This window comes from Haemaphysalis longicornis, unplaced genomic scaffold (assembly GCF_048455015.1).
Source record: "Haemaphysalis longicornis isolate Haplotype H1 unplaced genomic scaffold, Haemaphysalis longicornis Haplotype H1 scaffold_43, whole genome shotgun sequence".
NCBI lineage: Eukaryota > Metazoa > Arthropoda > Arachnida > Ixodida > Ixodidae > Haemaphysalis > Haemaphysalis longicornis.
In genome coordinates, this window is record NW_027526371.1 from 2,477,264 (window position 1) to 2,490,245 (window position 12,982).

The 12,982-nt window shown below is 48.9% G+C and overlaps 1 protein-coding gene across 1 annotated transcript in view; it reads left to right on the forward strand.

Annotated features, from left to right (window-relative positions):
- Positions 1 to 567: 567 nt before the first annotated feature.
- Positions 568 to 12,982, forward strand: part of LOC144137663 (solute carrier family 22 member 1-like) — a 72,008-nt gene continuing 59,593 nt past the window's right edge. Inside the window, exon 1 of the mRNA XM_077669595.1 lies at positions 568 to 985. Coding sequence (XP_077525721.1) covers positions 605 to 985 — 381 coding nt within the window. The 5' untranslated portion in view covers positions 568 to 604. The remainder of the gene's footprint in view (positions 986 to 12,982) is intronic.

A 12,982-nucleotide genomic window follows, 5' to 3' on the forward strand; every position in this document is an offset into this window, starting at 1 on the left:
GCAATATTTTACCGCATGCTCACGGTGTAGAACGTAAGCCTATCATACGTATTGTTAAGCTACTTGCTTCACCACTGGGCACGGTAAAAAGACCCCAAGAGAAACGCTGTGGACACGAAGGAGACAGGACAAGTGGAGAGTTGGCGCTTGTCTGGTCTCCTTTGTATCCGTGTCGTTTGTTATTTGCTGTTTTTGTACCCCGGTCAAAAAATTGTTGTAACCTTGTTATTTGACTGGTAAAACAACAGCAAAAAATGTTCGAGCTCTGGGAACTTTCGTAGACGCAAATTCTGCTAAACAACTAAGTTTGTTTTGAATAATACAGTCACGGCAAGTGTGCGTGGCTCAATAGGTTTTCAAGTCGCGGCAAAGCCTTAAGATCAGTGGAAATGCGAACGCAGTCCATTGGGCCAAAGAATTAAGTATTAGAATGAGTAGCGTTACTTGTGGCTATGGTTCCCGGCCACACGAAAACATAAACCACACATATGTGTGCATGCGTATTTTAACATAAGATAAGCTTGTTTTTCCAATCACTGCAACGGATCATTATTTCCTCGCAGGGCAACGTTCTTTTCCTGCTTCTAACATCCCTGTAATCAAAATGGAAGACATCAGTGCACTCACCGGGCCTCCGCGAGTGTACCACTTCATCGTCTTGTTGTTATCGTTTGTGCGCGCCTTTCCGAACTCGTGGACTACATTCGCTGGACCATTTGTCGCCCCTGATGTGGACCACTGGTGCTCGAAGCCTGAACTGCCATTTCTTGGAAACTGGACGGAGCAGCAATGGAAGGAAAGGGCTATACCGGTGGCCGACAAATCTGGCGAGGGAGGGAAGGAAAAATACGAATCTTGCAAAATGTTCCCAATGATCTGGGATGGCGAAAACGGCATGGACGTGTCCTTTGACAATTCCACCACAGTTCCTTGCAATTCGTGGACTTACAACGAGTCCTTGCCAGGATCGTCTGCGGTACCAGAGGTTTGTCATTTCTGTATTCAGTATCCGCGCACTCGCTAAAAAGGTTCAATGTTTACATGAAAAGGGAATATGCGAGAAAAATTTGTTTAAAGAGGTTTAGAGCTGAAGCTGTGGCAGTTAAAGCCTACTACTACTGCTGTTCCGCAATGATAGCGTCTAATTGCTCGTTCTTTCTAAAGGGGCGGGGAGAGGGATAGGGGGATAGGATAAGGGCAGGTTCCATCAGAAAATGATAGAAGGAGGCGCTGGGTGCTTTAAAGTTCACCTTCCCGCCAGCAGTGGCGATTGCGTCGGGCGCGTCTGTATTTTGTTTTGCGGTGCAATCGAGAGCGCGTTCCATTCGCGCTCTTGGCGCGAGAACCGTGCTGTCGTTCAACAAACTTGATGTAACTTTTTTTCGCGTTGAACAGGGGAAAATTTTAAAAACGATAGTCATTCTTGGGCTACTTAAACCCAGAAATTTATGTCTGTCTGTCTGTCTGTCTGTCTGTCTGTCTGTCTGTCTGTCTGTCTGTCTGTCTGTCTGTCTGTCTGTCTGTCTGTCTGTCTGTCTGTGTACTACGACGCTCGATACATGACGGCGACCCCCTGGACACCATTTCTGTGGTACGTGGTGTATTTTAAGCGAACCAACGAGCTCTTGAATTCTGCACCCAGCCGACGGCTCTGCTAGGCCTCATCAGGCCCAGCACCCTAGCCTCAGCGCCGCTGGTGCACGTGCGCTCCTCGCCGCTAACTGCAGCGCGCCACGGGCAAATCTCGCTTCGCTCATGGAGAACATTATGGAAGGAGAGGAAATGGACCCCGCGGAATTTGAAAGGCCTGGCTGGGCTGAAGTTCGCCGCCGTCAGCGGGCCCTACATGCGGATTCTAACATCACCGATCAGCAATTAAGCACCCCCGGGAACCGCTCAATTCAGCTACCTCAGCGAAAGCGCCCAGCACAACGGACACCACCGTCCACGCCACTTCCACCTGAGGATATTAAGATCGTCCTCCGCCCGCGTGGTGGTTTGGCCCTAACTTCCGTCGCTCAAGCCACCCTCGCTGATGCTGTCCAAGCCGAGGCAGGAATTGCACCAAACGCGGAAGACCAATTACGGCACCAGTACGTTGCTAACTATTTCATTGTTAGCACGCCCTCGGAGGAACGCGCCCACAGGTTACGCAAGCATTGCCGCCCTCTCGCTTAGCGGGAACCTGTATGAGTTCTCCACACACGTGGCCGCCCCCTCCAACACAGTCACAGGAGTCATCTTTAATATTCCTGAGGATGATAGCTCCCAACAAGTGCACGAGAGCATATGCACTTACAACCCGAAGCTCCCCATTCTGGACGCCAAGCGCATGAACTCATCCAACATTGCCCAGATATTATTCGACGGCCAAAAAGTCCCCTTCTGGATCCGGTACCACTCCACGTTGTGCCGCTGCAAGCCTTTTCTTCGAAAGACTTAGGCGTGCCTTGCTTGCTGGTCCCCCGGCCATCGACAGGACGTGTGCCCGAAGGCCCGTGATGCCCCCTCGCTGCTCTCGCTGTGGGGCCACCAATCCCGCTGATTCTCATCCGTACACCTCGAAGTGCATTGTCTGCGAAGGGACCCATATCACTGACTCCACTGACTGCCCACGGCGATACCAACCGCGGTGACGTGCACCCACCTACGCTCAGATCACCTCGGCGGGACAGTCCTTGAATGACACTCAAGACCAGCAAAAGCAACAAACGCGTCCGCCCGTGCCTCCGGATGGACTGTCCCGACGGCCCGATAAACCGGCAGGACCCGTGACCCGTGCCCACACGGGCGTATCCCTGAAACCCCCTCCCAGACATGATCAAGTGCCGGCCGCTACGGACTCACAGGTGAGCTGCCTCGTCGCTCCCGCCCACTGCTCATCTAACTCTCCACCTCCTTCCCTTATCTCTCCCGCAGACATACCTAAAGAGCTTAACGCGATTCGGGCTGAAATCTCCCTCCTTAGAGAAGAACATGCGGCTCTCCGCAAGGAGAACGAAGCCCCGAAAGCGCGTGATTCCGCTCTGCAGGACACTCCCTTTTTGCCCACTCCTCCACCTCCCAAACATAAGGGGGTGTCGGACGATTCCATTCCTGACGCAGTCCTTCCATCCCTGAGGAATCAGTTAGGCAGCAAATCTCTCAGGTTGAGGCTTCCTGCAAGCAGGCGTTAGCAGAACAGAAAGCAGAATACTTGAGTATTCATGAGGCACTTCAAGCCAGCATGGAAAACTTGCATGCCAACATCGAAGCCCTGCGCTGTGAATTGCACTCCAGCATACGAGATCTAGTGAACAACATCAACTCTCTCACTGGCCCTGTCCAGATTCCCATTCCCAACTATGGCCCATCCGCTCAGTAACAACATTGGGTCCGCTCAAGTCTGGCAGTGGAATTGCAGGGGGTTCCGTCCTAAACGACATGCCTTGGAACTCCTCATACAGGCAGTCGATTCTCCCCCTATGGTTATAGCCTTACAAGAAGTAGGTACCAGGGCTAAGCTCCCTGGTTACAGGGCTTTTCAGGGCACGGATAACACTGCAACAGCGGTCCTAGTCTACCGCAGTATCCCCGCTGAACGGATGCAATTCGACAGTATCCCCATTCCCCACGATTTAGGGGTTCTCTACCAACGCAAACAGGAGGCTGAGCGGATGTATATTCTAAACTTATACAGAAGCCGTTGTTCAACAGCGCATACTTTTCACCAAGCAGACAGTACGCACACATGCTCTTCTTATTGTCGGCGACTTTAATGCGCCTCGCACTACTGCCGGATACCTCACTGCACTCGCAAGAGTAGGCTACTCTGGGGCTTGCTGTAATATTGGATCCGATTATTCCTTCAAGAATTCGCAACTGTGTACAAAAAGACTCGTCTCCAGATTTCTCCTTCACGTATCATGTCACGGATGCATGGTGGTCCAACACCAATGACATATTAGGTAGTGGCTACTTCATTCCGCAAACTGATGTCATCTTAGAAAGCACCCGGCGCTCCCGTCCATGACACATCTGCCAGACAGGAATGAATTCCTCGAGGTGCGGCAAGCCCACGCCCCTCTAGAAATCACCCCTTCGGGGCTCGAACAATTGGTGAACCAACTTCTTACTGATGCCTGGAGCACGAACACTCCACTCGATCCCGGTACCCCATCCGACACGGTAGACACCCACCTGCAACACCTACAGAATGCCTTCCGTAGCATCCAGCGCAGGTGGAGGAAAAATAAACTAAATAGAAAATTAAGACTGAAAATGGCTAAGCTAAATACCGAAATAGAAATCTATTCTGTCCAACTTGGTGAGAGTCAGTGGCATGAAATTTGCAATAACATGAAAGGCAACCTTGGCATGAGGTAAACGTGGTCCCTCTTGAGACACGTCTTAGACTCCGCTCACGCAAAAACATAACAGGGTCATCGGCTCACAGCCAGTGTACAAAAGTTCCCGGGTAATAACCAGCAACTACTCGGTGGAGTTTGCTCCTTATATCTTCCTTCAGTAGACGCTCAGCAGCTTCCATCATATCAAGGAGCACCCCGCCATCACGGAGACGGAAGTGCGCAGCGCTCTTCTGTCTATCCGCCCAGTATCAGCACCGGGTCCGGATGGAGTGACCAACAAAATGCTCCGCAACCTTAATGATCCTTCAATCTCGGCTCTTACGGAATACTTCAATTATTTTTGGGAGCGCGGTACACCCCCCTCCGAATGGAAACACACTGAGGTCACGCTCATCGCGAAACCTGGAAAGTCCCTTACCATTGATCATCTCCGACCCATCTCTCTCACATCATGCATTGTTAAGGTCCTGGAGCACATAATTCTCGCCCGCCTAACGCTCAACCTCAATTCCACCAACGCTCTTCCACACTCGACGATTGGTTTCCGCCCCGTACTCTCCACTCAGGACGTCCTCCTGCAACTTTCCCGTGAGAATATCACCCCTCCATCCCAAATCGACACTGCTGCTATTCTGGCGCTGGATCTCACCAAGGCATTCGACCGGGTTACCCATGCTGCCATCCTGCGTGGCGTAGAATTAATATCTCCTGGAGAGCGTATGTACAACTACGCGCGTAACCCCCTAACATCTCATACAGCATTCGTTCAAATAGGGGACCTTCAATCTGATACACTAAGTCTTCCTTCCATAGGGACTCCACAAGGGCCGTTTTATCACCTTATTATTCAATTTGGCTCTCCTCAATATCCCAAAGAAACTTGAGATTATTCCGCACCTTCACTTTAGCCTATACGCGGACGATATTACGCTGTGGGTCACTGGTGGTAGCGATGCATTCATTGACGAAACATTACAGCAAGGTGCACGTCTCGTGAATGAGGAAGCACATTTGGCGGGTCTGGAGTGCTCTCCCACCAAATCGGAGCTTCTGCTGTTACCAGCCAAATGTTCCTCTCAAAATTCGCCTTACATCAAAATTTACCTGAATGAACATTTAATCCCAGCGGTGTGCACCCTCAAGGTCCTCGGTCTCATCATTCAGCATAATCGTAGTAACAATAAATATATCTCGCAGTTAAGCTCGCACGTTAATTAAACAATTGGACTCATCCGACGAATTACCGGACGCCACTATGGTTTAAGGAGACGGAGAGAATCAGGCTTATCCGTGCCTTCATCATGAGTCGTGTAACATATTCTCTCCCATATGTGCGTGTATCGAACACAGAAATGACCAAAATTAACTGTATGATCAGAAACGCCTACAAAGATGCGCTACAAATTCCTCTGAGTACATCCACTGCCAGATTTGAGCGCCTGGGGGTTCATAATACTGCCCAAGAATTGGTCGAGGCGCATCATATCAATAAGCTCCGTCGTCTCTCAACTACTCCCACTGGCCAACGTATACTGATGCGTCTTGGTATCGGGACACCAGTCTGTTCTGAATTATCTATCCCCATCCCGCGGCCTATCCGTGACTGCCTCCGTGTCCGTCCTATTCCGAGGAACATGCACCCCACCTACCACAGAGGCAGAACGAAGCAACGGTCGCGGGCGTTCACCAAGAAACTTCCCATTAAACCCAACATCCTATATGTTGATGCAGCAGAATAACGCCACCTCGACGTATTTGCCCTCGCAGTTGGAATAGCCCGTCTGACCCCCCTGTTAACTCCCTTACTGTCTGCACCACTATCCCGGCAGCGGCAGAGGCGGTGGCAATAGCGATATCACTAACGACTCGGCCGTCACCAAGAATTATAATCACAGATTCGAAAGCGGCCATTGAAAACTTCACCCGTGGGTACGTATCGCCCGTGGCGTCCAAAATTCACCTTCGAAATCCATGGTAGACATCGTATGGACCCCGGCGCACACCGGCTTGGGGGGAAATGAGGCAGCACACAACGCAGCACGAGGACTTACTATCCGTGCCGGTGCCAGCCTCGTTCCCTACCACGGCGCCACGTCAGCCAGGGATCAATCACCTACCATGATATCACTGCGCCTTACCGCCTCGCTCGCCGTCAGTACCTTCCTGAGCTAACCAACGATCAGGAGCGCTTATGGCGACTCCTGCAGACGCACTCTTTGGCCTGCCGAGCACCTCTGCACCGAATTCACCCCTCGCAGCTCCCCTCGCCAAATTGCCCACTCTGCGGGGACCTAGCCACCCTGGTTCACTCCATGTGGGCCTGTCCTCAAGACCCCTTTCCACCCGTAGTTAATGAAGAGCAGTGGGAGAGACCGCTGGGCAGCTCGGACCCAGGGGTCCAGGTACTTCTGCCAGTGCTTCTGGTCACCCACGCTGCGGACGTCGCTGCCGGCCTCAAACCGGCGGCCACACGGCCCACACCGCTTCCGAAAACCAGCCTAAGGCTCAATAAAGTGATTCCTCCTCCTCATCTGCCGGTATGTCTGTAACTCGATTCAGCCACCCGGCCAAGGTGAAACAAAATCTGCGCTATAGTTATATATACTCACAACCAAATCTAAACATCTAAGTCCGGCTTTATGTTCATACTTGTCAACATTGTTGCACAAGAACAAGACATTACGCAAATATAGGACAGAAAATTTATACATAAGTGATATTTACAATGTTCTTTTTAAAAAAGTGACAGATGCTTGATATCTGTGAAATGAAATACTACATCCACTGCAGAAAAAAAAATCACTCCGTCGCCTGCTGTCGCCTGCGCTACTATTGCTTCTGGCGGCATTTTAAGATATCAAGCGGCAACAGTTACGAAAGGTTCCACTAGACAGGTTTTATGTTCTGCTAGGAACGCATATGGAGTAAGGCAACGTGGTTCTATAAACCTTGAAGTAGGGCACCTGGATTCACTCACGGCAGCGCTGGAATCGAGGCGCCCGTAAGGCCCCTAAAATTACAAAAGTAGCGCCATTTTATGATCTTGCCGCCTTTCGCCTTCACCTGGGCTCCTTCCCTCCTCCGCGTTTTGCTATTTTCTTTTTCTCCGGCCAGCGCCGCCCACCATTGGCCAACAGAAAAGTCATGTGGTAGCTCTGCCATTTTTTTCTGCTGGAACAAAAACTTGATGTGGGCGAGGTGGTACATACTGCTAAAAAATTAATCTGCACTAAAACAGGGACGAAGAAGAAACACGTAACACACAACACGGTGCCGAACTTCCAACTAGAACTTATTGAAAAAAGATACTGCTTATATACACAAAACTAAAATACTAAAACCATTGTGACGACAAAATGCATCAAATTTCTAAAAACGCCACTTCTTTATCTGTCAGTGATATGGACGGAGTACTAACGCAGTTATCCCCTGCCTCTCTGATAAAGAGAGCTTGTAGAATTTCGCGCTCAAGCTTACCTCTTGCTTTCCGCAAAAACTTTGTCCTATCTAGCAGGGGGCTACACTTGCATCTTTTGCAGTGCTCAGATAGGTGGCCACCAGCTTTATTTGCAACTGTCCAGTTGTGCTCCCTTGCCCTCTCATTGAAGCACCTTCCAGCTTGCCCTATGTACACTTCTTTGCAACTCAAGGGAATTTCATAAACTACACCCATGCTGCAGTCTGTGTAGCGAACAGCGTGGTTTTTTGCTCAGGGTTCGGATTTTTTCTTCGGAGTTTTGCTCATCAAAGGGCAAATTTTGTCAGCTTTTCCGGGGCACTGAAAACGATATTTACCCCGTACCTTTGCGCCATCTTTTGTAGAAGAGCTTCACACACGCTCTAAATCAGAAAAGAAGGGAACCGGGCCCGGCTTAGCCTCAAAATCTGGTCGTGGAAACTAGCCTCCACTTTGTGTACGCACGATTTTTTTGTCAAGGCTTCTTGAATACACGTGATCGCTGCACCCCTTCTTACTAGTTTTGAGTGAGCACTATTGAAGGGAAGAAGCTGTTTTTGTGCCCTCGGACTGTACTGCCAGCAAACATGCGTGCCTCCTTTGAACGAAAGCTGCAAATTTATTATCACATGGCAGCTCACACGTAAATTTGAGAACTTTTGACGCCTGAGTGAATGTGCTAATCAGATTTTTTACTATCAAATCTTGATGCTCTATTCCCCGATTCACCACCACAAGACAGTCATCCACATACCTACAAATGGTAAGGTCAAGCGAACTATCTAAAGACAAGATAACTCGGTTATCAAAAGCACTCAAGAACAAGTCGGACAAGATGGGGGCAAGGAAAGAACCAATACAAATTCCACTACGTTGAACATAGTGTTTGTCCTCGAAATTAACCACCGTGTAATTCAGGTAAAAGTTCAAAAGTTTCAGGAAATTTTTCCTATTCACTCCCGTCACGCCATTGAACCTTATTTCACCATAATCATCATTTTTTTTGCCGCAGGACAATGAACAGTTCGTCGTGAAAAATATATTAGTAAAGGTCCTCCACGTCAAGTGAGAAGGTAAACACTCCACTCCACGTACCTTCTTCCAACTTCTGGATGACCTCGGTAGAGCTGCGGACGAGAAAAGGATCATCCAGGCGCAGCTGTTGCAGGTGGCGTTGCAGGTAGTGCCCCACTTGAGACGGTCAGGTGCTTTTTTTCGAAACAATAACGCGGAAAGGACACTAGGGCTTATGCGTTTCGCCGGTGAAAAACAATTCTAAAAGCCCCGCTTCTTCCTTGCTTATCTAGCCTTGTAATGTCATCAGCATCAGAAATAAGTTGATCTGGAAGAGGGTTATAAAATATATCATTTATACATATTAAGAACAAGAGAGGACCCAAAATGCTACCTTATGGTACCCCAGACAAAATTGGCTTTGCATTTGACAATGAGTAGTTGTAGTCTGCAACCTCTATTCTGGATTTCGAATAAGACTCTATGAGGGAGAAGCAGCTTCCTATATTGCCATAGTGCCTAAGTTTACACAGCAACAACTTACGGTTGATGAGGTTAAAGGCTTTGAGAAATCGATATGAATTCCAAGAGCAAGTAATTTCTTCTTAAATGAGTTTGAATAATTTTTTTCTGTTGAGTCACCGCTATTTCTGTATATTTAGACTTTCTGAATCCAAATCTGAAAGAATTGGATAATCGGAAAGAACTGAGTGGTTAGTGAGGAAGTTATTTATCCTGGAGTGAGCAATTTTTTGGGGCTACCGATAACACAGGGAGGATCCAGACAGGCCTATAATTCGAAAAATTCGAAGTAGGGCCACCTTTGTGTACAGTGACTACTTTTGACGTTTAGGAAGAACACCATTTCTCAGTGACAAATTTTATGCGTGTACCAAGACTGGAGCCAAAAAATCCATTACGTACAGTTCGCAAAAGGCTTGTCTATAACGCTCGAATGGCGTGCTCCGGACTGCGCGGGAGACACCTAGTGATAATGCCTGGTTTGAGATAGGTAGAAGGTGAGCGTGCGCGGCCCGTATCAGCACGACGGCTGTGTCCCTCCTCGCTGTGCCCTTCGTCTTGGCTTCCACACCTTCTTTTACCGTAATAAGCGCTTCATGCCTGCGCTGCCGGGCCGGGAAACAAAGGCACAGATTACTCGCCCTAGCGCGCGCTGTGCAAGTTTTTCGTCTGCACAGCTGTTCATTGCGTTATGGGTCTGCCCCGGTTTCTCCGCTCGTCTTTGCACATCACTGCTGAAGGGCTAACGCCACAATACTTATAATGCACTGTGCAAGCGATCACGGACCCATATCTCGTCACTTTAAAAACACCGGCGTTTTCGGCGATTGTTATTCGTTTTCTCGCAGACAGAAAAAAAAAGAAACTCCTATTTAAATTTCGCGGGGTGCCGCGAAAATTAAGCGTTGCACGTAGTTAAACGCAGCCAACGCTGCACTACCAATCGCTGAACTCCACTGTTGTTTCCGGGCCCTGCAGTGCAGGCAGCGCGTCTCACGGCGAAAGAAAGCACGGAAGCCAAGGCGACGGTCAAAGCGACAAGGGAAAGAGCCATCGCGCTGATGCGGGTCGCACATACTCCCATTCTACCGGTCTCAAACCAGGCGTTATCACTGGATGTCTCCCGCGCAGTCCGGAGCACGCCGCTCGCGTGTTATAGACAAGCCTTTTGCCGACTGTACTTAAACGACTGAATTTTAAAGCCCTCGATTACAGTTCCAGTTTTTCCTTCTAAGTGCTTTCTCCCGTAGTTGACGTGTAGATATTCTGTGTGCAATTCCCCGCCCGTTTTGTGTAGATTTTCGCATTTTTGTTCTTTATATGCATGCCTTCACGTTGCAGACATTTACCCGATACTTGAACATTTGCGAGTCAAGTTTCTGGAAAGGGGGGTGATTGTGATGATGTACTGTGATCAAGCGTGGCGGTGTGGAGGGGACGACGTGATGACCGGCGATATGTGCCGCAACGGAAGCGCTCCCGCCCGATATTCATCGGTGGACGCATGGTCCTCTCTACAAGCAGCGCTTGGACTTTTTTGCTGAGACTGGCCTATACGGCATTCTTTAGTAAAAAGGAGAGCAGGAGGAAAACAGCGCGTTTTTTGTGGAATTACCTCAAGGCGGGCGTGGTGCGAAGTGTTCCGGGTTCCGGAGTTCTGACCGCCAGATTTTCACCCCTTGCTGAGTCGAGGGCCCATTTTGGTGGCGTTTCATGGGGTGTTCCGGGAAGCACTGGCCATTGCGTTCATGTTCTCAAGGTGCATCGCGGCGTCGGCCCGACAGGAGACATGGATCCTCGCCGACCACCCAAGGCCTGACGTGGGGCGTGTGCGACGCGACAGCCGCACCAGGCCAGCAGTTCCTCCCGCGACAACAGTGCAACCGGCGCGGGCCAGCGTCACTCCTCGCGGCATAGGCCCGAGGTGCCAAAGCAAGCACAAGAGCTCTCCGCAGCTCGCTTGAGCGTCTGTCACCGACATGGGTGGATAGTGTGGCTGACGGGCTTCAGACATGGTGAAACCAAAGCCTTGGGTTACCTGTCGAGTAATACTTGTCCGCGAACACTATTTAAGCCTCGCGTGTCTGTGTACGCTTTTGATGTCTCGCGTATACCTTCTTCCTCGCGGTTCGTCTTGTGCCACCCTCGTTATGTTCTCGCTTGACTGCAATATATCTCCTCGACGTTCCGCATCCGATGTTTTGATTCCGTATAAATGTCTAGCGCGGTGTGCTTAGCGGGGTCCTTTATCACACATATTAGAGAAATAAGATTTAGCGTACCAAAGTCAAGGGCGCCGAACGGATAGGACAGCGCCCGTTGTGTCCGTTCGCCGTCCTTGTCTTTGCTGCGCCAAAGCATTATTTAATAAAAATAAAACATTTATTAGGAGACACAAGCACATCGTTGGGCTCAAATATTTTTAATTTGTGTAATTTTACCACCACTAATAACGCTTCCGAATTTTCGTGCGTTGTCCTTCAGAAGGGAATGAAGTGTGGCGGCAAAAATGTTCTTAACATTTGTGGCGGCCGCATTATATTCTGGATTTTTTTGACGATGAACAGACGGAGTGATTTGGTAGTCTGGCGCGGCCAAAGTGGAGTTCTTTTTCCGCAGCCGCTTTAGTGTTGCATTATACAAGGGGGAGCGGGGATTAGATGTTACTTCTCGTTTAGGCACGTGACACGTAATAAGTGTAGCAGGTGGTTTTTAAAAGTCGAACAATTTTCATGAATTAATCGATCCTAAACGTTTGCGAGGTAATCATCGATAAAGGCCTTTAGTTCGTTGGTAGTTGACGCAATGTTGGCTCTGCTATAATCTTTTACAATTTTGGAATGCTTTGTAGGCGGGATTTGGGCTTGCAAGGCTTAATGTAGTATCAAGTGATTACTAAAGACCGGATATGAGGCTAATAGCGATTTTGTTCCTTGCAGCCCTATCGCCCCACTTTGATATATGAGCATGAATTAGAGGCGAAGAAGGGCATTTAGGTGTTTTGTAGTGCCTATAAATGACTATTCTGGCGTGTGTGCCTAAACTCCCTCAGTATGCCTATAAATGCCTATTATAAATATCGGCGCGCATATGAACATTATTTACCCCCAACTTTCGCTTTAGACTGCAGTTTGCGATCGTTATTCATGTTGCTTTGCAGCTAGCATTGACTGTTCGGAATTCTATGGGGTTCAACCTAATCCTCTAGTTTAAACAACTTCCGGAAAACAACCACCAGCAGCAGCGGAATGAGACGCTCATTCTGAGTGACAAGAGACACAAGTTTGAATGCAAAGTTGTGGAGATGATGGTAGTTTGCTGTTGTTCCCTAATTGTCACACTGATTCTTAGGCTACGTTCCGCGTGCCCTCCAGATTTTTTCGAACGTGTGCAGTCGCATCCTCGTTTCTAGAATCATAGTCACATAAAACTTCATTCCAACTCAGCAACGGTTCAGCATTGGACACGCCTTTGTTAGTAGACCATTCCTATAATAAAAGGACCCTGCAACACTTTTTTCAACTTTTTTTGAAATGTAAATGCTTGCAGAATGTAGTCACCCAATACACCAAGTACTTAGATAAGGGGTCGCAAAGTTCCTCAGCCAAAAATTTCTGCTCCATTTCATTATGCTGTGACA